Source organism: Leptosomus discolor, chromosome 3, assembly GCF_034619465.1.
Source record: "Leptosomus discolor isolate bLepDis1 chromosome 3, bLepDis1.hap2, whole genome shotgun sequence".
NCBI classification, from domain to species: Eukaryota; Metazoa; Chordata; class Aves; order Leptosomiformes; family Leptosomidae; genus Leptosomus; species Leptosomus discolor.
In genome coordinates this window covers 68494701-68519003 of record NC_141393.1, presented here as the reverse complement: position 1 = coordinate 68519003, position 24303 = coordinate 68494701, and the positions used below count along the sequence as shown (strand labels likewise).

At 42.2% G+C, this 24303-nt stretch overlaps 1 protein-coding gene across 1 annotated transcript; it reads right to left on the bottom strand.

Annotated features, from left to right (window-relative positions):
• Positions 1–6290: 6290 nt before the first annotated feature.
• FAM20B (FAM20B glycosaminoglycan xylosylkinase) lies at positions 6291–22396 on the bottom strand. The gene is made up of 7 exons (XM_009953306.2): positions 21894–22396; positions 19058–19144; positions 16461–16570; positions 14043–14214; positions 11132–11323; positions 8776–8835; positions 6291–7030 (listed from the first exon to the last, which is right to left on the bottom strand). Exons 1-7 carry the CDS (start codon positions 22268–22270, stop codon positions 6799–6801), a joined length of 1230 nt encoding a protein of 409 aa, XP_009951608.1. The 5' UTR covers positions 22271–22396; the 3' UTR covers positions 6291–6798.
• Between the last annotated feature and the right edge of the window lie 1907 nt (positions 22397–24303).

Here is a 24303-nt window from a genome sequence, read left to right as displayed (position 1 = left end):
AGCCATTGGGGCATTTGGAGGCTCTAGGATCCCATGCAAAGCCCAGCTTTGATTTTGGAAACAGGTATGCTTCAGCCCTCCAAAGCACAACTGGGAAGTGCTGCTATGCTGAGTGCACAGACTCAGCTGTGCGGGGCAGAAGTGGGTAAGCCCCATGTAACTTGCATTTTACCTTAAAAGCTGTATCCACTGCTGGCTTACTGTAGGAGACCAGCACCCCTACAAGTTACTGAGCATCAGGACACTCCACCCACAACTTATCCTAACCGGGACGCCGCCAAGATGCTTTGGACAGAGAAAGAATTTCAAGGTTATCCCACCTGCTCAGAAAAAAATATAAATAAGAAGGATACTAAATGCAATTCATCTAGCCTGGCAATTCACTCCTTCAGGTGGATGGGGAGGGGGATCCAGCACCGCCAAGGCACGGAGTGGAGCACATCACCATCTACAGGTGGCTATAAATATTACACGTCGGCATTAAAGATACTGGTATTAACGTAATTGCCTCCTCTAGCTTCAAAAATAATCAGTGAGGCTAAAACCTTAACACCAGTTGCAATACCTTAAACTGAACTAAAACCTGTGCACATAAAAAAACCCCAAACCAATTAAAAATCGAACTCACTGTAGCCATAGCAAATTAAACTATCAGCCTTTCTGAAAACTATAGTTGAAGCATTTATATGCATTTATGATAAAATTCATAACTGTAACATTCAAACTCTGCCCTCCCGGGGATAAGTGCTTTAGCTGAAGAGCTTATCAAAAGGGACAGACTTCACAAAAAATAGATGCTTCCATGTTCCAAAGGAAAAAAGCAAGTTCTGAATAAAATGACTGTCCAACACCACACCAGCTCCACGGTGCTACAGCACAATTCCTGGGACGTCAGCTTCGCTCAAGTGTGGCACATCATAAGAGCTAGAGGGGAGAATAAAACCAGCTGTTTAGTAACCTGCCAACTATACCCTGTTTGACCTGGCTCTGAGGTTAACAAAGCACTGAAGTGTTGGGTGGGCAGGAATGACCCCCCTCGAATAATTCAGTTCCCTTTGTGGGGCCTCAGGGAGGAAATCATCCGGATTAGAAGCAAAGCTGCAGGAGACTGGAAGAGATCCTACTGCACTACCCTGAGAAGAACTCGCTCATACCTGACTTGCGAAGCACGGGGCTGGGCAGCACAGCAGTCAGTGCCCTAGTACAGCCTGCTGGGAGCATACACCCCCCCACACTTTTGCAGCCTCTGCTGAACCTCAGACACTCAGTATAGTGTTTGCTAATCTTCAGCTGACAGTCTGGCAGGAAGAGGTAGCTGCAGGATCTGCATGGCCCCAAAGATGGCATCAGGATGCACTGCTTTTCGCCTCGTGACTGGTTATTCCACAGCAGTCGTGGAGAGCAGCAACCACCTGATTAAAAATCCATGATCTCGGATCAAGTCAGGTCTTACAGCGCAGGTGTCACCTAAAAAGAAAGAAATAACAGCACCACAGAAACGTGCTTATGCCTGGCTTATTCAGCACTTGTAACACAACTTGGTACAAGCAAACACTCAGAGGGAACCTTGCAATCCAGGATTTCATAGCACAGCCTGTATCTGCTGGAGAGGGAAATGCCATGCATCCATCCTTTTATGGTTTTTCCAGTCTCCATACAGCAATTGCTTCTGCACATCCACAGACGAACTCTGGCAGAAGGCAGGAAGCGGAGGAGAGCCTCTCTCCAGCAGCTCAGTGTAACACAGCTATGGATTAGATCACTAAATAAAGGGAAGATCTGGAATAGAGCATATAAGGGGAGTACTTGCCCCTCCTTCCTTCTGTTTTTTTTTTTTTCCCAACAAAGTCCTATCCCCAGTCTCTTAAAAATATTGAGAGACTCCACAAAGAAAAAACAACAGAGCACCAGTCCCGCACATGGGACACATGAACTTTAAAACATCTTTTCATTTTTAATTTTTAGAATCAATAAAAATTCGTAGGGAAAGAATTTGAAAGAAATTCAGGGGAAGTGCTAATTTTCAAAACCCTTCGGTTTTCCATTGGCTTAAAGTTGTTTCTGTTCCTTCTTCTGTAAAATTATGTTCATTACATAATCAGAAACACTTTAAAATCTTCCGGTTATATGAATTCTCACCCTGTTATTAAGGCAAACCACTCCAAAATTACACAGCAGCAAAACAACAAAGTGCTTGTAAACCCAGCTCTCAACACCAGCCATTTGAGCCTTTCAAACCTTAAAAGCATCTGTAGTTTCTGCAAGTTGCTGAACTGCTTATACACAAGCAAGACTCCTGTCCTCTCCCTGAGCAAATTGGCCCTTCAAAAACAGAGATGGAGGATATGAAAAATTGTCACCACGCAATCCCAGGAGACAAAAAAAAAAACCCAAACCACCCCACAGAACATCCTCCCCTCCAAAAGAAAACCCAAACCCCAGTTCTTACAAAAATTCAGCAATGCTGAAGTCCAAAGTTTCAACTAAGAAACTCGTTTGAAAACAAGCAGGTTCCTTTGATCATTTCACACCACCCCACTGATGCTACAGGCCAGGTCAGACCATTCCTGTGTTTCCAGGAGTGGCACGGTGCCTTGGCGGTTTTGTGGTGCCCTGTCCCCAAGAGCCGTGCGGGGGGTGGCAGCAGCTCACGCAGTCCTCAGGAGTACACAGCAGCTCTTGGGGGCTTCCTTGCTTCCAGATGCCCAACATTCAGAACTGCAAGCGTCACCTCCTACCTCTGAAGAACTCACTGCAGTGGGTCATTAAGAAAACAAGCTCTGATACAGGCAGATTAAACCCCTGTGCTCTGCGGGAACTGATTTTGATGGCTGTTTACTTGCCCTGCCTCATAAAAGGGCTTCGATAAAAGCTTAGAAAAGCCAACCATGAACACCTGCCAACTCCATATACAACTCTTGCCAACTCATTTTACATCCCTGGCTCCGTGTAACAAAGCCAACCTCTTGGGATACAACCAAGAAATCAGCCTAGGTGCTTGGCAGATGCAGGGCCGTGGGATGCACTTTCAAAAGCTGTCTGAAGACCACTTAAAGCTAGGCGTGTTGTTCTTCTGCATCGCTTTGGGACGCTCTTCTTAAACACATCTTCCCTTACCAACAAGGCTCTTGCAAACAGCCTGCACATTTGACCCCATTCTTGGATATACATGACTGGAATAAATACCATTGATAGCTATTAGTGAAGGAATAACCGTGAAACGTCAGTAGCAAACACTTTAAACATTCAGCCCACCACACGCTAGAATGAGAGAGAGAGAGGAGAGGGGTAGAGAAAGAGAGAGAAACTTAAACAATCCATCAATGTTGCTTTATTAAAATCTTTATTCACACAATGTTGCTTTATGCAGAACCTGACCCTGGGGGATACAAGTAGAAAGTCATGATTGCATTCTGTTTTCTTATTAGCAACCTCCATTTGCGCAGCTGCTCCCAGGGGCAATCCTCTGACAGCTCCAAGAGGGGTGTCTGTTTCGAGCATCTCACTCCAGCTGCCACAGCAAATAAATTACCTTCTTAATAAATTAGTATTTTTCAGTTGAAGTTTGTTTGGCAAGACACACTCCAGTTCATTAGCTGCTGGAAGAGGAGCAGACTTCAGTGCTTCCTCCAGTCCGACTGCTGACTTAGGAAGGAGGAGATAAATAGCAGATGGCTGATGATGCTCTCTTTTTAATTAGTTCTTGATTCCTGCGCTTCAAGTGCTCTGGTATTGCTAATATCCACAACACAACCATTTTGTAACATCTGGAGCCAGCGGATTACAGGGTGCACAGTGAACAAGAATTAGAAGGTGTCACGAAAACCTCATTGACAGAGCATAGCACCTGCCTCACAAATTACACTGTTTTTCAGAGATTCAAGCAGACCCTGTTCGCGCGTGGATACTGATTCTTACTTCCTTTGCAATGGTTAAAACTTAAAATTTCTCAGTGTCCTGTATTCAAGCAAAACAATGATCACTGCCAAAATGCCAGAGATTATCACAAGGCCAAAATCAGATCTTCCTGATTTGGGGTAAGAAAGGAATTTATTCTTCTCTCCTGCTGCAGAACACCAAGCTTCAGTGGTGTTCACAGTGACCAGAAGCATCAACATGACAAAAAAAGGAGGAAAAAAAAGCAACCGTTTTTTGCTTCCTCCTACTGATGATGCTGGACTTCACGCCCTTTGTTCACAAGTAAACCAATACACTGCTTTAAATCTTTGATATTCATACCAGGGGAAAACTTATCCCCAGGTTCCCTCTGACAGCAAAACCTTCAGCTTAGAGCCCTGTGAACAAGCAATACATAAGCCCTGAACACTAATTTCATAAAGACAGAAAGACTTTTTTTTGGAATCCATTATTCAATCAAATGTAAATGATCAAGAGTGATCAAATATAAATAAAAACTTCAAACTTTGGTAGATCTTTCCCAAAACATCAAGTGCTCATGATTAAGCTCAAAGAGAAGAACATGCTTCTAAAATTGCTACAAGCCACTACCATGTGCTTCCCCTTTGTGTAAATCATCTTAAATTTCCTGGGAAACAGTTGACACCAAAATGCCTCAGTATGAACCTGTTCTGCCTTAGAATAAAAGCATTCGCTAACCACCCAGGTGTTGCCCGCAGTACTTCCCCAAAACATCTCGCTGAGCCGCTGCAATGTGACCACTGGCCACGCAACAGGCCAGCTCAGCCAGCCAGGGCCAGGGCCAGGGCGATGGGTCGCTTCGTGCCCCCGCTGGCCATCAGCCGAGTGCACTCACTTCTGCCCTGAGGGAACCCGCAAGGCACAATCCACGCCGGTGGGTTAAACTCACCGACGGACCATGGCTTCTAAAGCATGTGTTATCCATTACAGCAATAAACAGGCAATAGCTGAACACCAGTGTCCTAAAAGCTGGCTGTGCGTCAGTCCTGACCAGTAACACCAATAAATAACTCCAGATCCCATCCCGACTCTGGGGCAGGTCTGTGATGTTGCCAAATCTACAACATAAAATTCAACTTCAGGTAAACAGTCACATTTCAAGATACTCTGCTCGCAATGACAAAAAGACTTCAACAAAATAAAACTGCATTTTTAAAATAAGCTCTCTCACTAACACCTCTTTGATCAGGTACGGCAGCAAGTGCAAGAACAGGAAACAGCTCTTTATCTGCCTGCCACACTACTGCAGAGCTAGAAAGATTCTGACAGACAAACCAAGGAAAAAGTCTTAAACTGACATTTTGCTGCTTTTGCTCACAAGTCCAATAACACATAATCGCTTTGGGAAGTGAGCTCCTTCCTTACTTCTAAGGACCATACTGTCTGAACTGAAAATCGATGAAAGCCCTTAAATTTAGAAACACAATGACAAAGCTCTTCCCTTCTGGAGACACAGATTCAGACCCACCACAAGTGTGACAAGTTTTACAGCCACGAGCTCATCCACAGTGCAGGCTGACAGGACTAGCACAAGAGGAGTGCTACAAGCCTGCCCTGAAAAGCCAACTTAGACCAACTCTCCCCTATCTTCAGCAAAACCACCGGGAGCGAGGACCCCAGGATGACCACCCCAGTCAGAACATCGCAGTGGGTGTTGCAGGAAGCAGCTGGGGAAGTCAGAAAACTTACTGGAAGCGCTCACAGCTTCAGAGCTCAGCCACGACTGAAAAACTGCTGGTGTCCACAAAACAGCAGCACTGAGCTGTGGTTACAACACTGAGCAGCAGAGAGCTCTCTCCCCATGAGATGAACAAAGACCACAGCTCAGGTTCTCTCCCCTCTTCGGGCCTTGCCCACGGGTGTTGGTTACTGGGGAGGTCCAGCAATGCGCCCAGATTCCCCACATTAAACAGGGCACACAGGAAGCAGCATGACCTCACTAAATGGAACCTGCTTCCAAGGACAGGTTGTGCCCTCCTCCTCCTCAGCTACAATATAATGAAAATTTGGTTAATATGGATACAGGACTGCAAGGATATTTTCTCTACTCAGACCTTGCCAGATTCCTTACAAATGGAAAACAATGACAGGACACGTGGAAACTTACTTTAACCCATTAATTACCAAGTGCTGTATAACCACCCTGTCCTCCCCTAAATCTCCAACCCTGTGGATAAATCTTTGATAGGACTTCAGCAAAAACACTGAAGTGTTATCACATAGGAGGCAAACCCCTTTCCCAGTCTTTTATCGAGAAAAAGACAACTGAGCAACAGAGGTCCCCCCTCCCACCCCCTAACGGCATTCAGAAGAACATCCCACCCCCGGCGGGGGTGGCACAACTCTTCAGTCTAATAATTATTTTATTCACCACTTCCTCTTTCTCTAAAGAAGCAGTAAAATGCCTAACCAGCTCACAGCTGATTATGTACAGCCCTGAATCAGACAAGAACTCGCAAGAGTATATGTGAGGAAGAGAAGGGGAGAGGATTGTACTGTTCATCTCCATTTGTCCCCTCTAGATTCAGTCCACAAATTAAGTGTCTGTATTCCACACACTTCCACCAACACCAAGAGCCATTTTTATCCAGCGCAATGTCCACTGCCGGCAATGGACACACCACAACGGCCAAGATGCCATTACTGGTACTGAGCCATCCAAGGCTCCAACTTCCCACCTCTCGCTGCTGTCAACCCAAGGTAAAAGCCAGTATCACCTCTGTTTCTCTGGCTCAGGAGCTTTCCTGTTCATTTCAATCCATCCTGGCCACAGCCTTTCCGAACCGATTGTGCTGTTTTTCTATCACTTTTTTGTTTGTTTGTTTTTAAAAAAGGAGTTTCATCTGTGTTCCACTACCATTACAAATGAGACAGTGTCATCCTGTCTTCCACCAGCACAACATCTGGCCCAAACTGGTCTGTGCACTGCTTCACTGTAGCCAGAATGCTGAGAAGCCGCTGGTCTAGCGCATCCAGATGAGCGTCAGAAAGCACTGGTGAGATGGGGTCATGCGACATAGCAGTTTTTAAGGCAGACTTCAGTACTCCATTCTTCAGGTAACTGAGTCTGTTCCAGGTAGAAACCCGGATGCTGCAAAAGAAACAAACACACACGTCATCTGTCCAGCTGAAGTCCCACCCGCAATACCAAAGCAACCTCTGGAGGGAGCCTGTGACATCAAGAACAGAGTTACTACAGAAGTGCTTTTGGGAGGGTCCAGGTATAACTGCATCATACGCAAGACCTAAGTGAAACTTGAAAACTGAAGGTGACGGAGGAAAAAATCTAATGTGACGCAATTCTTATGTTACGCGGGAACACTTTCAACTGCTAGCAAGGAAGTTCTTCAGTCCTGAGGACTCCAGATACAGTTTGAAAAGGAAAGAAAAGGAAAGAAAATTAACAGTCTGGCTGTTAATTCAAACGCAAAAATCCTCATCTCATGAAGAGCATCACTGACCAACAATTAATCACAAAGGACAAAAGCCAGTTGACTGAACTTCCAAGAAAGTGAACACAGCAGTGATCCTTCTGCTTCATTGGCCATTGAATTTGTTCGTGTCGGCCCATCTAAACCGTCTTGTTCTGTGAAGTCCCTTGGATTCTCACCCAAATTTTTGTGTTTTAGCACCACTGGTCTAAACTCTTGGCTTCCGACAGCCTCTAAAGAAACCAGCAATACAAGCAAGGTTGTAACAAACCCACAGTTAAAAAAATTATGCGTATGAATTCCTACATAGCATTTGCCTGGTGTCAGAAAGAGAGGATATCTGAAAAGCAGGAAACTGCAAAGTCTCTTACATAGATCCACTTCTCTTCTGGTTGCATTTGGGAGAATCTAGATGAGAAAGACTCAGAAAGATCCTCCTAAACCAGGAAATCAAAAATGCATTTCAAATTAATGTAGAAAAAAATAAAGAGTTTGAAGATCATTTACTTTAATCGTTCTCTAAATGAATTATGCAAGAATCTTGCAGAACGTAGGCCAGGTGTCCTGTAGCATGCATAGAGCCTTGCTTAGCGCAAGCAGGGGGCGAGAGCTCGGGCCTTCTGCAGAGTTCCCAAGTTTCACAGGCCCCAAGGAATTCAGGAGATGGAACCCTCCAAGGATGGGCTCAAGGAAACGTCAACTAAATGCTTAATTTGGAAGGTTTGAAAGGAGTTAATGTTATCTTGAAGTAACAGAGGCAGGAAACAGATATATCAGTATTTTTCTTCCTGGAACTTTTATCTACTTTAACTAGTAGCAATGGTCTGGTGAGAGTGTGGCCACAGAAAACAGAAATCAACAACTCACAGCCTCTAAAAACAAAATGAACAAAAAACTAGCTCACAAGGCCAAACCAGAAACAAAATCCTGCAAAACACTACAAGCTTCACTTTGAAAGAAGCACCCTGAGCAGTGCTGCAGCCTTATTTAGAAAGAACAGCTGGAAATGAAGGTAGTTAAGCTGCCAGACACGTTGAGACCTTAGCTTCTGTCAGGGAGAACTCAAACTGTGATGTGAACTTTTATTCGGCAGGAGCTGGATGGAGACAGCTGCAGATGCAAAGTACCTGTCATACTGACTGAGGCTAGATTTGAACCAGTGACCTGGAGGCGAGACAACTTCCTACAGTTTGCCATCTGATTTACTACCTTAATAAAAATTTATTTCTCAGCTTCTTGAGCAGTGACAATACATCAAATAAACACAGTACCTCAGAAAAGTAAAGCACTATGTACCCGAGTGAACATTTTCAGGTTGCCAAAAAGCTTCAAACTTGATTATACTGCAAACTTAAGGGCAGCAATTGCATAAGTAAAGCGAGGAGCATCCCTGCATTTCACTTACATGCAGCACTGATAAAGAGGAGCCAAGATGCTTCTTTCATCCAGGGCAGGGTTTCCAAAGCTGAAAGGCAAAATTAAAACCAAGTGAACCAGCTGAACTCCTAATGTTCTCAACATCAACAGATTTGTAAAGAATTCAAAAAAATCAATACTAGGCAATTTCATGCTCCAACAGCTCAAATAATTTAAATTAAAATGTAAACAGGCCATAACCAATTACAGATATAACTCTCAACAGCATCTAATGTACCAGGTAAACGGAAGCATACCTAGTTCTTTATCAGACCAAGACACCTCAGAAACAAACTTCAGAGGAATTTCAAAATTGAGCTCATCTTGTGAAGCAGGGGAAAGGAATAATTGGTATTCTGGACATAGAGGGCAGGAGCTTTGCCTGTCTGACACAGCTGGACAGGGATCGAACAAAATAGCAGCCACATACTGTTTTAGATGGCCAAGCTCAGATCAACAGTTCAACAAACAAGGTGATCAACTTAACATTTCATGATCACACTTTCTAAGGGAGCCTGCCAAAAGGATTTCATAGTATTTCAAGCTTCATCTAAACACATGCTTTTTTTTTTTTTTTTTTTTTTTTTTTTTTTTTTACAGTTTCACCCTCCTCATAATACTATTTTCAACAAGTAACTTTCCCCTCAATAAAGATAACATTCTCTAGGAGTCTGGCATTACTCTGCTCAAATAATTCTGTTATTAGTAGCTTTAAAATTGGCATAGGCTCCCCAGGGAAGTTGTCATGGCACCAAGGAGCACCTGGACGATGCTTTTAGTCATATGGTTTTAGGTAGCCCCATGAGGAGCAGGGAGTTGGACTCAATGACCCTTATGGGTCTGTTCCAACTTGAGGTCTTCTATGAGTCTATGAAAAAAAAGTCCCCTTGTCCCCTGCCCCTTATCTCAAAGGAGCTCAAAGAACCTTACTTAAGCTTTCAAGAAAACAATTTACTTCTGGGCCTGCAAAGCCCCACCAGAATGTTTTCATAATGTTATAAGCACGTACCATAATAAAAGGTCTAACATGACCTTCAACTAGCATATTCATTTCCAGTGACTAATACATTAACTTCCTCCTAACACCGTGCAAGAGTATTATAGAAAGACAATTTTTGCCAAATTCACCTAAAGCAGTCTGAAAGCTGCACTCATTAAGCAGTCCCAAGGCGGAACACATCCTGCGGACACCACTGAAGGAGTGTTACTGAACAGGCTGGTGCATAAAGACAAAATACTCAACTCAGCCACTGCAGACAAATTAGAAACAAAGGAAGGAAGGAAGGAAACCACCATACAAAAGGCACATTGGGAAAGAAATGGTAACTCCAAGCCTTCCAAGGATCTGTCTAGATCAGATGTCTCAGCTGGTGTGTACACCTTGTACAAGCGGCATGCAAAGCCACTGCAGAGCAGAGCCTGGCACAGGAACTGCCAGAGCTAACCATCGGAAGCTGGTCCATCCACAGAGGGCAAAGCTCACTGCCACTGCAGACGGTAATGCCCATCAGCAATAAAACTTGGGAGTCTCTGGACTAAATAATGAGAAAGTGGAATAGGTTATCTTTGTTTTTAAGACAAAATAAGTTAATTGCCATAATTTAAACAAAGCGGTATATTCAACAGGATTTTTAACTTAAGCTATACCAGCCAACACATGAACACTACAGCAAAGACAGAACAACTCACATTTTAAACACATACACATAATAAAGTTTGGCCTCAAGGACTTCTCATCAGTTCCTCCCAGTTACTACATGCTCCATTTTTTTTTTTCAATAATAGTTACTGTTCACACTCAGGACATTATCATATTTTCCTCCCAGTATCAGTTCTATCTCCATTTTAAACTTTTAACCTTTTAAAGCCAGAGTAGACACATCCAGAAGGCAAGGAATGCCAAATTACCAAGGCACATTTTGAAAAGATCTCCTTCTACTATGGCACTCACTAATACTCATCGGTAAATAATAAGTTTTTAATCTTCCATTATTTAAAAGCATAAAAGGGAGGAGCTTTTCTGGGGATAGAAGGAGAGACACGAGCAAACCTCTGAAAGTTGCTTGGTCAAAAAAGGTCATACTGTGCTAATTTGGGAGTTTCTGTACAACTTTGCCCAAAGCAGTCATAGGATCTAGAGCACAGAGTAAGCACCGTAGCCTTGAAAGGAGGCTAATATTTGGTGAGTAATTTCTGACAAGAAGGAAAGCTTTGGATTTTAAGCACAAAAGGTATTAATGAAAAGACCAGTGAGAGAAGGAAAACAGAGAGATACAGAGCAGATAAATGCGTGCCCTTGTGCTTGCCCCTTCCTGGCCACCAAGAGTCCCTTCCCTTACCCTCACCTTTTGGCATTATCCAGGAGGATGAGCATACTGGCTCCTTCATCATCCTGGAAACTCTCATAGTGATGCCGGTCAGCATTGCCAATCAAATAATCAAAGATGGCGGTGTCAATGATATCAAGGAGACGAGGGCCTGAGTCATACGGTGAAGTCTTCTTCACAGCATCACAATAGCTTTCATCATACTCCCACCTGCAGGCCATCAAGAAAAACCAAATCAAATCTTCAAGGAACACTCCACCATTGCACACCAACGGTACTTATAGCTACCCCTTCATTAACTTATGAGTGCAGCAGTCAAGGCTATATAAAGAAGAAAGAGCTAGACAAAAGTGTATTGAAAGAGTAAATTCTGTATTAATACCCTAGCATATGGAGCAAGCTATAGTTTCAGTGCAAGGTTACACATCATCTTCCTGCAGAGAACAAGGTCAGAGTTTGCTTCCTCACTGCTCACAATTCAGCAGTGGTTGGGCTGCCTCACAGCAAGATTACCATCATGATTTGCCACTCAGCTTCCTAACTAAGGACTTCAAGTACTGTAGCTATTTCTATTGCTTTGACCTGCTTCCATCAGTCTCACTTTCCAGAGATCCTCTTCATTTTTTTCTTTCTAATGCAAATACCCCATCACTGTTACTAATGACCTCCTCTGTCCTGAAAAGAAGGGCCTTGTACGTGTTCATTCTCCTCCAGTCACAGTTCTCTTTCCGCCCTACTTTCCTTTCAGAGTATCTCACCACCTTCTCCACTGGCAAGATTTCAAGCTTCCCTTTTCTCTCTTCTCCTTCTACATGTGACCTAGGCATGTACTTCCGGTCTTGTAACATGGATGTCATGTCTCAAATCTCCAAAGCTAGGATTTTAAATTTTCTCATTTTCTTTTTTTACAGTTTTCAAAGCTATTCAACACCATCATCAAAACCAGCCAAATCTCTGGTGGATATCCTTTCCATCTGTCAACCTAGATAACAAGTACATCTGTAATCTCTCCCATGTAAGGACTGAAACAATCCCTCACAAAATAGCAGTTAAGTTGGAAATGCCTTAAGCCATCTGTGACTTGGAAACAGAAACGGAGGAAACACAAGCTGGAGAGACTCGTTGACATGCTCAAAATTGCAGAGTCATAAAAGCAGGGAGAAGATCAGAATTTAACTACTAGAACAGCCACATACCCCACCTCATCTTCTAGAGGCCTGGAGCCTGAGCTCCCAATATCCCATCTTTCCTCCAGTTATCCAAATCAGAGTGGCCAAAAATGTATCTTCTCAATGTTTTTGTTAACATGTCACACACTCCTCAAATGCTGCCTCTAGTTCCCTCTTTCTTCTGCATCAAGGTCCAACTCACATTAACTTACAGCACAAATCCACAAGGCAAAAGTCTCAGAACATACTCCTCCTTGTACTGGATAAATTTCTTTTATGCTACATCTCTCTCTCCCTCAAGTGTTTCTCCGTCTCTCATTTTACTTTAGATCAATTAATCTTACTTAATCTCCTTGCAATAATTTTTCAGATATACTATGCTCTCTCTTCTCATTTTCCATTCAGTCTTTCAAGATAGACCTTTCTCCAACATTTATTTCTGATCATTTATATTTTATTAGCATAGGACTTCGAAGGTCAGGGATTTTATCTATTACATGTCCATTAAAAATTAGGTACACTAATGTGACTACATGAATTATGTTCAAAAGGTCAACTCAGGAGAGTAGAAGTAGCTAAATCAGTGAAAAAATATCCTACAGAATTATTTTTCCATATTTACCAGACACAGAAAAAGGAGAACATGACATCTAGAAGATTTAATTCTCTTGATGCTCTCAAAGTGAAAAGAGCAACATGACAAGGCGCAAAACAACAGAACCATACAACCCCATCTGAACAAGGCACGAGCAAGTAAGTTTAAAATACAGCGAATATCAAACCAGCACAGGTATCAGGATAAACTCCTGTGTAAGCAGGCAGTTTATGATGAAACTCAGTCTCTCAAAACAAGAAACACCTCCAAGAAATTCAGTGCATTCATTACTGCAATTGACCATGTACTAAATACAGCTGATTTTGATCTGTTGGAAAGGAGGTAACACCTGCTGTTCAAAAATCAAACCATACATTTAATACTCTAAAACAATTCAACAAAGCATTTGGATGAGATTCTTTCTGAGAACAATCATGTCATTGGAAATCAACGGATATTTTAGATCAAGGACTAAAAATCTCTTTCTAATCACTTGTCCTTGACACAGAAAAATTTACTAAGCTGTAGTAAAAAAAAATCATTTGCCGTGGTCATGGCAAAAACATCTCCAACCCAAATACTCAGACATGATACATCTATTGCACAAGATTGTTAGATCTCATGTTTGCCATTCTCTAAAAGCATTCTCTAGATGCTGAGCATGGTCAGCAAATACTGATGGTATTGAAAGTAAAGAAGAACTTTTCAGTGCCTACCTACTTAAGCTAAACCTGCTCCACAACTCTTGAAACAATTTACAAGAAAACATAAAATCAGGTCTGGCAGAAAATAGCACAGTGCTACCATATTTTAGTGGGCCACAGAGAGGCACAGTGTCAAAAGAAGGTCTAGTGGCACAAGAGAAGAGTCTTGGTTTGCCCAGAGCCAAGATTTTCAGAGGTTGGAGTGAGTGCATGGTGGAGTTCTGTTACAGGCAAGAAGTAGGAAAAGGCCAGCACTCAGTGTCGTGGAAAACAACGAAGATCTCTTTCTTGCTCATTTTAATCTCATCCTAGACTTCCTGACTTCTATTGTTGTATCAAGAAAGCTGTCAGCAAAACTCTAGGTTTTGATAACACTTGCTTCTTAATTAGCCACTGTATTGCAAGGGTAATTCTAGTACAAATTATCATACATAAAGAATAACCCTATCACGTTCTCATACCTGGCAAGTTTGCCTTCACGGTACGTCCTACCCCACGGGTGCCGATGTTTCTGAAGAGGCCAGACATCTGGTAGCCACAGAGTCACTGACCCCTCCATGATGTCCCCGTCTGCACAAGCTGGTTCTGTTTCCCGACAATAGTAGCACTTCCCATAGAAGCAAGTGTTATTACCTCAAAAAACAAAAAACAAAAACAAAAAACAAAAACCCAAACAGAAAGGTATCAAAAGAGCAGAACTTAATCCAAGGGATGCCAACTGAAATCCAGGAGCATGTCACTGCAGCAGAGCCTTCCCTGCAATGGGATTTCACTGCACTTGACCTCATGCTTCCTATCTCTGAGAGGGAGAGGCTCAAAAAACATTAAACAGACTTCTATGAATTCAAAGCAGCATTAAAGATTAGTATTCAAAGGAGAAAGTAATTATATTTTCTAATGTTTTATCACACTGAGAATTAATATAACATTGCACCATCAACAAGATTTTGTGACCCCCTCCTAGTCCTTAGGACCTTGACTGTGCAACCTTAGCACTGCTTGTTTTTGAAATTTCACACGTCATGTGTCAGATTTCCCACTTTTTTGAAAAAGCTGACCAAAGAGAAACAAGTAAAAAAAGACAAAGCAGAACTCAAACAGATTTGGAGCCCTGAGACCTGCCATACATCTCAGTTACTTGAGCTGACTCAGCAGGAGAAACACAAACAAGCTGTCATTCTTTTATGATCTAAGAATGCAGATCTGTCAAAAGTTTCGTGAGTGTCTTCTGACAGGAGAGGAACAATGAAACCGTCCAGTCTTTAGTCTGTTAAGGCCTATATAGCCTGTAGCTGAAAGTAATCTACGTAGCCTAGATTAACATTTTTAGGTTAACCTTTTCTATTTCACCGTTCTAACCTGCCTGTGGCTTGACCCTTGCCAAGTTAATTCCAGTTCCACACTCACAAAATATTTTTCAGTCTTGTCTTCTTGTGATTCCACTTATTCCCTGTCCTTTCTTCTTTGGCTCTACATTCAATATCCTCCCCAAACCAAGCCCAGCTCACTGAAAGACGTGTTTTTCACTTTCCATCCTTACACATCACAATCCCTTAGCAGCCAGCACTCCTCTGCAGTCCTCCATCCAGATCCGGCTCTTGTGTTGTCACTACCCCTGGCAGACAACTTGAGGACATCAGAGAGATGATCAGTAACAACACAGAGCCTGGAGCAGATCAGATCTCTTATCTGTATGGAAAGCCCTGCAAGTCTCTCTTCCTATCCATGGCCTACAGCAGGTCTAGCAAGAGACAGAATTCTTTGAGATCCTAGCTGCAACTCTAGCAAATCTGCACTGAGTATGCATGACTTATCTTTTCTTCAGAACCTCAGAAACTTGGTCAAATTTGGCTTGACAAGAGATCACAAACTTCTCCCCAGATCCACCCATTTCTTTGGTTCATGCTCTGCAGAACAGGCAGTTCCAAGGAATCTAAGGAAAGGCCACGAAAATTTCTGGAGCCATACTTTTCAAGTCAGCATTCCTGCTAGAAAACTGCTTAGTTATCTTGGCTGAAATTAGAAAAAGTAAAGTCTGCCTGAGGCAGACACACAATCTGAATGCACAAAGAGTTTGGCAAGGCAGAACTACACTCATCTGAAAGTTACACCTTATAAATGGAAGTGTTAGGCAAACTTAGCAGGTGAGACTACCAACAGTGCTTGTAACAGAAACATACACAGGCACACATTTATATATATCAGCTGTAATGAACAATCACCTCTAGAGCCTTATTAGAAAAAAAAAAAAAGAAAAAAAGAGTAATAATTGGATATTTTACGAAAGCCTGAAGGAGTTAAGGCTGCAGCATAAGCCATTTCTTGGTGCTTAATGACCACCTGGTAGGAGTTCATATCAATAATTCCCATCAAATGCCCTTCACAGCATTATTACTGTAAACAACATACGGAAGTTCTGACAAATCTAGTTATGAATGCTCGTCAGACTCTGATGTAGCACAAACAACATCTAATACCAACCAACACATCAGCTCTATAAATTATCCCAAATCACCACTGTGTTTGCATTAAATACAATTCCATTTTTTTCCTTTCAGGTCTAATCATAGACTTTTCTAACCACCTCTGACAACAGAGACAAAATTCTTACTCAAAAAAAAAAATCCCATCTGTAACAGCAGCATGAGGGAACACAGAGGTAAGTTACAAAGGAAAAACTACTTGGAGAAATTCAAGTCCTCCTCCCCCGCCAAATGGGGTTATACAAGCATTATGATCTTTCTCGGCGCAGAAAGAGAATTAACAGCTTCCTGTATCACAGTTAACTGTTCTGTAACTGTGTCAGATTCCCATGGCTCTTCTTCCCCATTAAACACATTTTTCTTTACTGGGCAGCACAATCCAAGGAATCCACTTACCCACAGTCATGAAGGTACCCAGAAGCTGCTCTGTGGCTACTGGTTTGATCTCTGTACGTAGATTCACAAACCTGCCAACCACCAGCGGAGCTCGTCGGAAACCCAGAATTCTGATTTGGGGTAAAAAAACATGACATGGGAATTTGTAACATACGCAGCAGTTCTAAATTAAAACAAAACCAAACCAAACCACAGTCTCTGTGCCACTTCCTGAAACAGATGATTGAGACCAAAGAATAAAGTTGGAACGCTGCAGCAACCTCCTCTCTTCTCCAAAGCAAAGTAAGAAAACTCATTTTCCTTAAGTGCCTGGATGCTAAACTTTCTTTATAGGCCATCAGTGACACTCCTTTATTAGAGCATTCGCAGCAGAGCAACACAGGATGCACCATGCTCCAACTCTCATAAATCAGACCTCATACCAGAAATATCCATCATCTGTCTTGTGTACAGGCTGAAGCAGTAACCATATGGCCTTCGGGCTGGTCACCTGGAAAGATCATTTATAATTTGTGGGAACTACTATCTATTAAAACGTTACATTTAAGCCCAATTCAATTATACTTGAAAGTAAACAATCTAGGGGTTATTTTGTTTGGCACGAGCAGGGAGAAGGGAAGAGACAATTGAAGTACAAAACTGAATGCCTGAAAAGCAGCCGGAAAAAAAAGAGGTGGGAAGAATAATCATAAAACGCAGTCACAAGATCCAGGTTCCGCTCCAGCATCTGCCCCAGCCTTTGCTCTGTGACCACAAATGACTTGGGTATTTGTAATGGAATTTTAAAAGTGCCTAAAGGAGGAGTACAAACATCAGTACAATGTCAGCCCTGACTCTCTTAATGTACTTTTGATACTTTTTTGGTAGTCTTCGCATCTCAGAAAAAGAGAATGAAAAGGGTCTGTCCCTTCTGAAAAAAGGGACAATCTACATTCCACAGAGATACTGGGAGAGTCACGCTAACATCTGCAAAGTATTCTTTTAATATATCCAATAAGGAAGTCCTCCTTCCGTAAGTATGAAATACCTCTAAGAAAGGGCAACACAAAATGTCTGCCTGAACAAATCATCTATGCATAAAGACAAAATTCATAGCCAATACAAAGAGCCATGTACAGCTTGAGAAAGTGAATGTGTTCCAAGTAAATAAGCACCGAGCTTTGACCTAGAAAACCTGTCCTTGTTTTCAGGCCCACAGCTGAAAGGCCACTATCCTGGATAGCACAGCCTCCCCATTAGTGGTAGACACACAATATGATTCAGATTCTTCTTGAAACAATGGCAGCCTCAGACAAAACATGCAACTATTACCATTCAAAACAAAGGTACATGCTACAGATACATGGGCAGGTAGCTTCTGTTAGGCATTCTTGAAGAATATGGAGATGCATACCCACAAACAGAGGAGAAAGGCCTGAGAAACAAGCACAAACCCACAACCAAATAGGCAGCAAGGAAGAGGTAAGAAAGAGGGGTTTGAACACTGGAAAGAGGCTTTGAATAGCTGCTTTACAATGTCTGATCACTGCTTTTTCAGGGAAACTGAAGCCTGTAGGTTTCCTGAAAGCACAAACAGACAACATTTTTTTACTTTTTTTTTTTTTTTTTTTAGTCTTAGAATACCCTGATTTTGGCCCACCACCTCAAGACTACAACAGCAGCAATGGGCGTTACACGAGTTATCACCAAACCCTCCTAGAATTACCAATTTCCATTGCCTGTCCAATGAGTTCCACAGATGAATTAGGACTAACAAACGTACCTTTTACCACCTACAAATTCAGTCACAGCAACGAGTCTCTTATTTATGTACTGAGAAACATCAGTTTAACTTCAGCCATTCTATTTGTTATTACATTTGTCACTCCTTATACCCTTTGCCATGATTTTAAGTCTCTTCATGTAAGACTTTTTCATATCTCTAATTATCTTCAGAAATCTTCTCCAAAGAGCCAATGTTGTCCTCTTATAATGAGGAGACCAAGACTGTGCTCATTTACTCTAGGTGAAACTGCACCTCTAATAGTATTTCATAAGTATCGACATTCAGTGTTCGGTATTTTCTGTCCCATCCTTTGTATGTACTGTAACTTTGTTTTTCTTATGATAATTGCACCCCCAGCTCAGGTCCACAAAACTACCTGGGTACCCCTGCATACAATTAGTATATGAAAAGCTGCTTTTCCTCTAGAATGCACTGGTTCATATTTAGTCTACACTAAATTGTTAGTCTAGACATTAGACTAACTTTTTAGTTAGTCTGGACATCAACTTTAGCACATACATTCAGCATTTCAGACTCTTCCACAGGATCTGGCTAATCCCTTTCTTCCATATAACATGACATATCAGTGGTTTCAGTGCTTATTCTCCTTTTCAAATTTTTTCCCCAAAATCTTAAATGTTGGAATCTTGCACAGATCTTTGAAATGAAGATTCACAAAACAGCCAATTTTTAGTTTTGTCTTCAATGTGGTATATTGGCAGGTTAGAAATAGCTCACTTCGAGGTGTATTCTTCAAGGAACTCCTTTTTACCCAACTCTGAAAAAGTGTTTACCAGAGACAATAAAACCAGGTAACCCAATAATTCCATACCTATCCAAGTGAAAGGCTGCCACTTCTGCGTTGTGTCTGTCATAGCCAGCGTATGGTTCTCCTTCCACTACATAATCCCTGGCATATCTGTAATTGAAATAAGTCAAATAAAGTGATTCATGCAGGATTTCCATCAATTTTGCTGTTCAGAGTAACAAGTGCAATAACAGTGCTATGTTAAACAGACTCTGGGTCACTTTCAAAATGATTGCCAATGGGCGAGGGAAAAAATATTAATGAGATTAAATAGCATACAGACTGTTGAAGTAGTAAATAAGGAGGAAAGGTCAGTCACGTACAGTGGCCTCAAGAGCTTGGGAAGCGGTGCCCATTCAAACTAATGAGTTTTAATTCAACCATATGCCAAGTCACATCTAAGAACAAAGAGCACAGACCCAGCTACAGAACAGGAGACTATTTATACTGGAAAACAGCAACTCCAGAAACGATTCTGACGTTAGAATGGAATGTAGATCATCATGAAAATACAATTTGATATTGTGGAAGAAATGCCAAATGCAATCTTCAGTAGCTAGAAGAACAGCAAGCATGAATCTGAGCACAACACCGGATATAAAATAGGCCCTTTATTCTGGTGGATAAAAGACATAATGAACATCAAGAAACAGAAATTAGACACTCATTACAACAACAATGGTATATTTTGGTGAAGTGCTGGGCTTTTTTTCCCTTTTTTTTTCTTTTTTAATAGATGTTACTTAAATAGTCAAGACAAACACCAATTTCCAAGATTCATGACTTTTGAATCAGGTCTGGATACTGCTTAAGAAGCATGCTTCAGATGAGCATAAAATACCACAATCAATACTGAGCAAATGGGTGAAATGCAACACAATTTCAAATGAAGTAAGGCCAAACTAGAATACCTATTTTCTCATTTCCATCTCTATGTATCAAATTGCGTAAACTAGATTATTTTCAACAGACTCCGGGTTCAAGTAGTAGCACCAAGAGTGTAAGAGAAGCCACAATGCTCTACTTTGATGTTTCAACCCTGCTCAGAGAAGATCTGGGGCAAGATGACAGTCCATTTCATCAGTCTAAGCAAATGCTTTAGCTTCTCTGCAAGGCAGCTCAAAGGAGAAGTAAACAGTGCAGGATGGCATGGAGTTTTTGGGAGGAGGATCTGACAGATTCCTGCCAAATTGGAACTTACACCAAACAAGCATCTTATTTCACATGTACCGCTGGCACGTGATGGTAGCACTATTAATCATTAGTAACTTAGGCTGAATTTCAAGTAATTTTGAGCTGAGACAGCTAACCCTCAGAACATGTCCTCAAAGTCAGGTCTCTTGTATGTACTCACTGCAGGCTTTTGAAAACATGGTCAGATTCTGAAAGCTGCAGAGCTAAAACTTATTGGTAAAACACAACCAAATTCTTGCTTCCATGCACAGCAGGCATCTAGTCCTTTCTAGAGCAAAAGAAACATGAATTCATTCCTCCCCAACCAGTAAGTTTTCTCAAAACGTTTTTTAGTAGTAACTTTTGACATACTGTTCAGGTCAAAAGCTAGTTAAATAGACTATCTTGCAATGACAGAACACAACTCTGCCTACAAGCCTAGCTATTCAGCAGTCACAAACAGAACATGGGTCTACCAGCATGGCTAGGGCCATACTGTCCAGCACTCCTATAAACTGTCAAGTGCACCTATAAACATTTCCAGCTGCACGTGTCCTTGATGGAGCATAGTCACTGTGTTCGCCTGCACAGACATTCCATTATGGAAATGTAATTTAATGCTCAGTGAAACGCTTTACAGCACTCACTCACACAGAAAGCACTATAGAAATGCCATGTCTCGTTACTGCCATTTATTGGACAAGCTGCCTGTCGTACCACCAAGACTTCTGTGTGAAAGGTTCACACTGTTTAAACACAGCCTAGCCCCAGAGTGAAGCTCTAACCAGACCAGTAATTGGCCATACAGAAACAGGACTGTGAATTCAAGAAGTGGAGAGCAGATTTTTTTTTTTTCCATTCTCTAATCATTCATTAACATGACAGAAAAATTTCATATTTGCTCAACCCAATATCCTTGGGAGAGAGAGGTGATGACAACACTATATTTGCAGTGCACTCCCATAAAACGCACCCGCCTTATGTTTTTACATCTTCTTTCTTCTCCTTTTCCCTGAAGGCAAAAAGTTCAAAAAGCTTTACAGACATGCACAAGACTCTTCATAAATGTTCAATCATGTCAAATTTCCCAGCAGATCACCATAAACAGAGGCCACACCAAGGAAGTGTCACTACCTGCCCATTCTTACATTGCTTCTCCAGTATTCACTATCAGCAGACAGGAAACTCAGGGGCTTTCACTCTGACCTACCAAGCCATTTTTACAGTCTTCAAGCAGCTACACCAGACATCCAGGTCTACTTTTAAGACCACTGTCAACTTTCACTCCTTCCTTGTTCTGGAACCGCATTCCCTCATGGCAGTTTGATGTGACCCTTAGAAAGACTAGGCAAGACTTGTCTCCACACTGCCAGAACCTGCACTCCCACAGTCATGAAGATACCGCTTAGAAATGCCAGATTTAACCAACATTCCTTCAGGACTGAACAGTGATTATTCTTCTAACCCAAAGACAGGCTGTTTCAAGCATCAAAGCTATACAGTCTGAGAGGCAGTTGGCAAAGAAGTGAAATGGTTGTAGAGCACCAGCAAGGCTCTATACTCAAAAATAACAGAATGGCCTTTCCATTTACGTGTAAATTTGTAACAAACATTAATGTAACAACATGGAGATAAACCCCAAATACATAAAGCAGTTATTAATTCAGTCATCAAAGGCAATATTTACCTCTTGGGTTTGAAGACAACCTTCTGTCCCCCTTCAAGTATTAGCAAAGCTTTCAGTTGGGTCCCTTTGTATCCCACATCAGCTTTTATTATTTTCTTTGTTGTCATGGCATGCATAACAGCCCCTAGCTCGGGTGTCTCCTCAGGATACACCTCCCGGGGCACCACCCATTGGGCTGCAATCTCCCAAGGGGACTGCAATGTATGGTCAAGCCGGGGGTCCAGTTCTATGTGGAGGCTTGCCATCATACGGTGAAAGGCGCGCTGGTCCTCTCGGTTGGCAGCTGAGGTGTCCAAGTTGTCAATGAGGAAAACTTTTGTGAAAATGAAGATGACGAGGAGGATGGCCAACAGCACAACTCTCTGCTTTAGCTTCATGGTGACCTTCAACCCTTCTCCCCTGACCCTTTCTTCCAAGCGTTACAGGAAGTCTATGGGAGATCAGGGTGAGGAAGGGGATGATAGTTAATGAATTTCATTCATAACTTGCATTGTGAAAGAGGCATCACCACTGAAGCATCTTCTGGTACCCCTAAAAACAAACAAAAGACAAACTTACAAAACTTCATTCCTGCAGATCCCACCAAACTCAAAATCAAGTTTATTCTTGGAACACAAGTCTGCATTTATGTACACTTGTAACCTAAAGCCCCAATATTTCTGTTGAAACATATGGGGTCTGCTGTCTTCCTGCACCCTTTCAGTGATCTACACAAAAGGGAAAATTGCCTGATTGCATCTCCACACAGCTGAAATCATAAGAGCTGCAACTACCATGGGCAAGACTTTTGCAGAGAATCGTAGTTTAAGTTGATGGCTCCAATTTCACAAACACTCTTCCATTACTAAGAGAACCCATGACCTCTGGTTTCCTAAAGATTTGTCCCCCAAGAGAGAGCTCCCAGGTAGATTCCTTGACATCTGACAACCAACTGAGAACAGCTGCACAGCCTAGCTTCCTAATGGCCCAAGACATAAGGACAGAATAGACTTGTTTATTGCATCTCACTTGCTGCTTCTGTAATTTACCCATCTTTTTTCAAGGGAAAGGGGAAGGGTAAGGGGGAAGAACATCTTTCCTTCCTTGTGGTTAACTATGTATCTTCTGCAGTCAACTGTAAAACCAATAACCACAAAAATATACAAAATATCTGTACTCTCAACACCAAATTAACATGGGAAAAAAAACCCCAAAACACTAATACTGCATCTTCTCAGAAACTCCCCCTACACCATGGTTAAAGCCACAGCTGCGTTTCTATATTTACAATGGCCTGCAAGACATGTCTCACCCTCAACAAGCCCTGGCCAGCGCAGCGTCAGCACATAAAGACCACATAACACACAATCAACTGTATTTCAATTATGAGGACAGAAAGTATCTTCAGAATATTAGTTGAATGTAGTCAATGCCCAAATGGAAATGGATACTAAGGCACATCTCTGAGAAACGCTCAGAGCCCACAGAGATTTCTCTTTGCACAAGCTATGCTAATCATGAAAACCACAAATGGCACCCTGAGCTGTGGTACGACTAATATAGAAAAGCCTTCTCATGCGATTTAACAATAAGCGTATAAACCAGTCATTATTAATCATGTCACGGGAAAAACAAGCTGCGTAGGCTAAGTTAATTTACCAGCAGCAACCAAAGGACAGCCAGACTACGACTGGCTAGCCAAGCACAGATGACAGCCATCTTCAGCGCCTGTGTGGACACCGTGCCCTGCCTGCAGAGGTCACAGGGGGTTTCAATGGTTCTGAGGGGCCTGAGCAGATCATTGAGGCACATCTCCATCAAAGATTAAGGCCGCGGCAAACAGCAGATGACAATAAGGATCATCCTTTGAGCAAGCAACCAGTGCAAAATCAGGTTTGGCACAGTAAAAGAGCACTAGTATAAAAGTACGTGCAAGCCCACAAATGACTCCATTCCTGCACATTAAACAAATTTACATTAGGTCTACAGTGAGGCCACCCTACCGCCCAGTTACGTGGCTCTCCCACCTTCCTATGCATCAGTGGTAGCATTCAGACAACCCAGATTCAAGGTAGTTCAACAATCCAGCTTGCAGACTCACCCAAACACTAACCACGTTCTTTGGTTGGTGTGCAAACCACTTATTATTGTTAGTTTTTGAGCCAACGCACAGTTCATCATCTGACTATAAACCACCACTACTGGTGCAAGTCAGAGACAAGGATGTGCGGCTCCGATAGTGGGAGATGGCACATCAAGTGTCTACAAAGACTACCTACCTACAGAGGGACACCTTAAGTTATTCGAGTCAGCACTGTCACCCAAAGAATGGCCCTGCCCTCCACGTAATTCCCACCTTCATGCAATGAACTCCATGAAAGACCTGATCAGTGTCAAAGCTTGGACACTTTTATTTATTAATTTCTGGCTT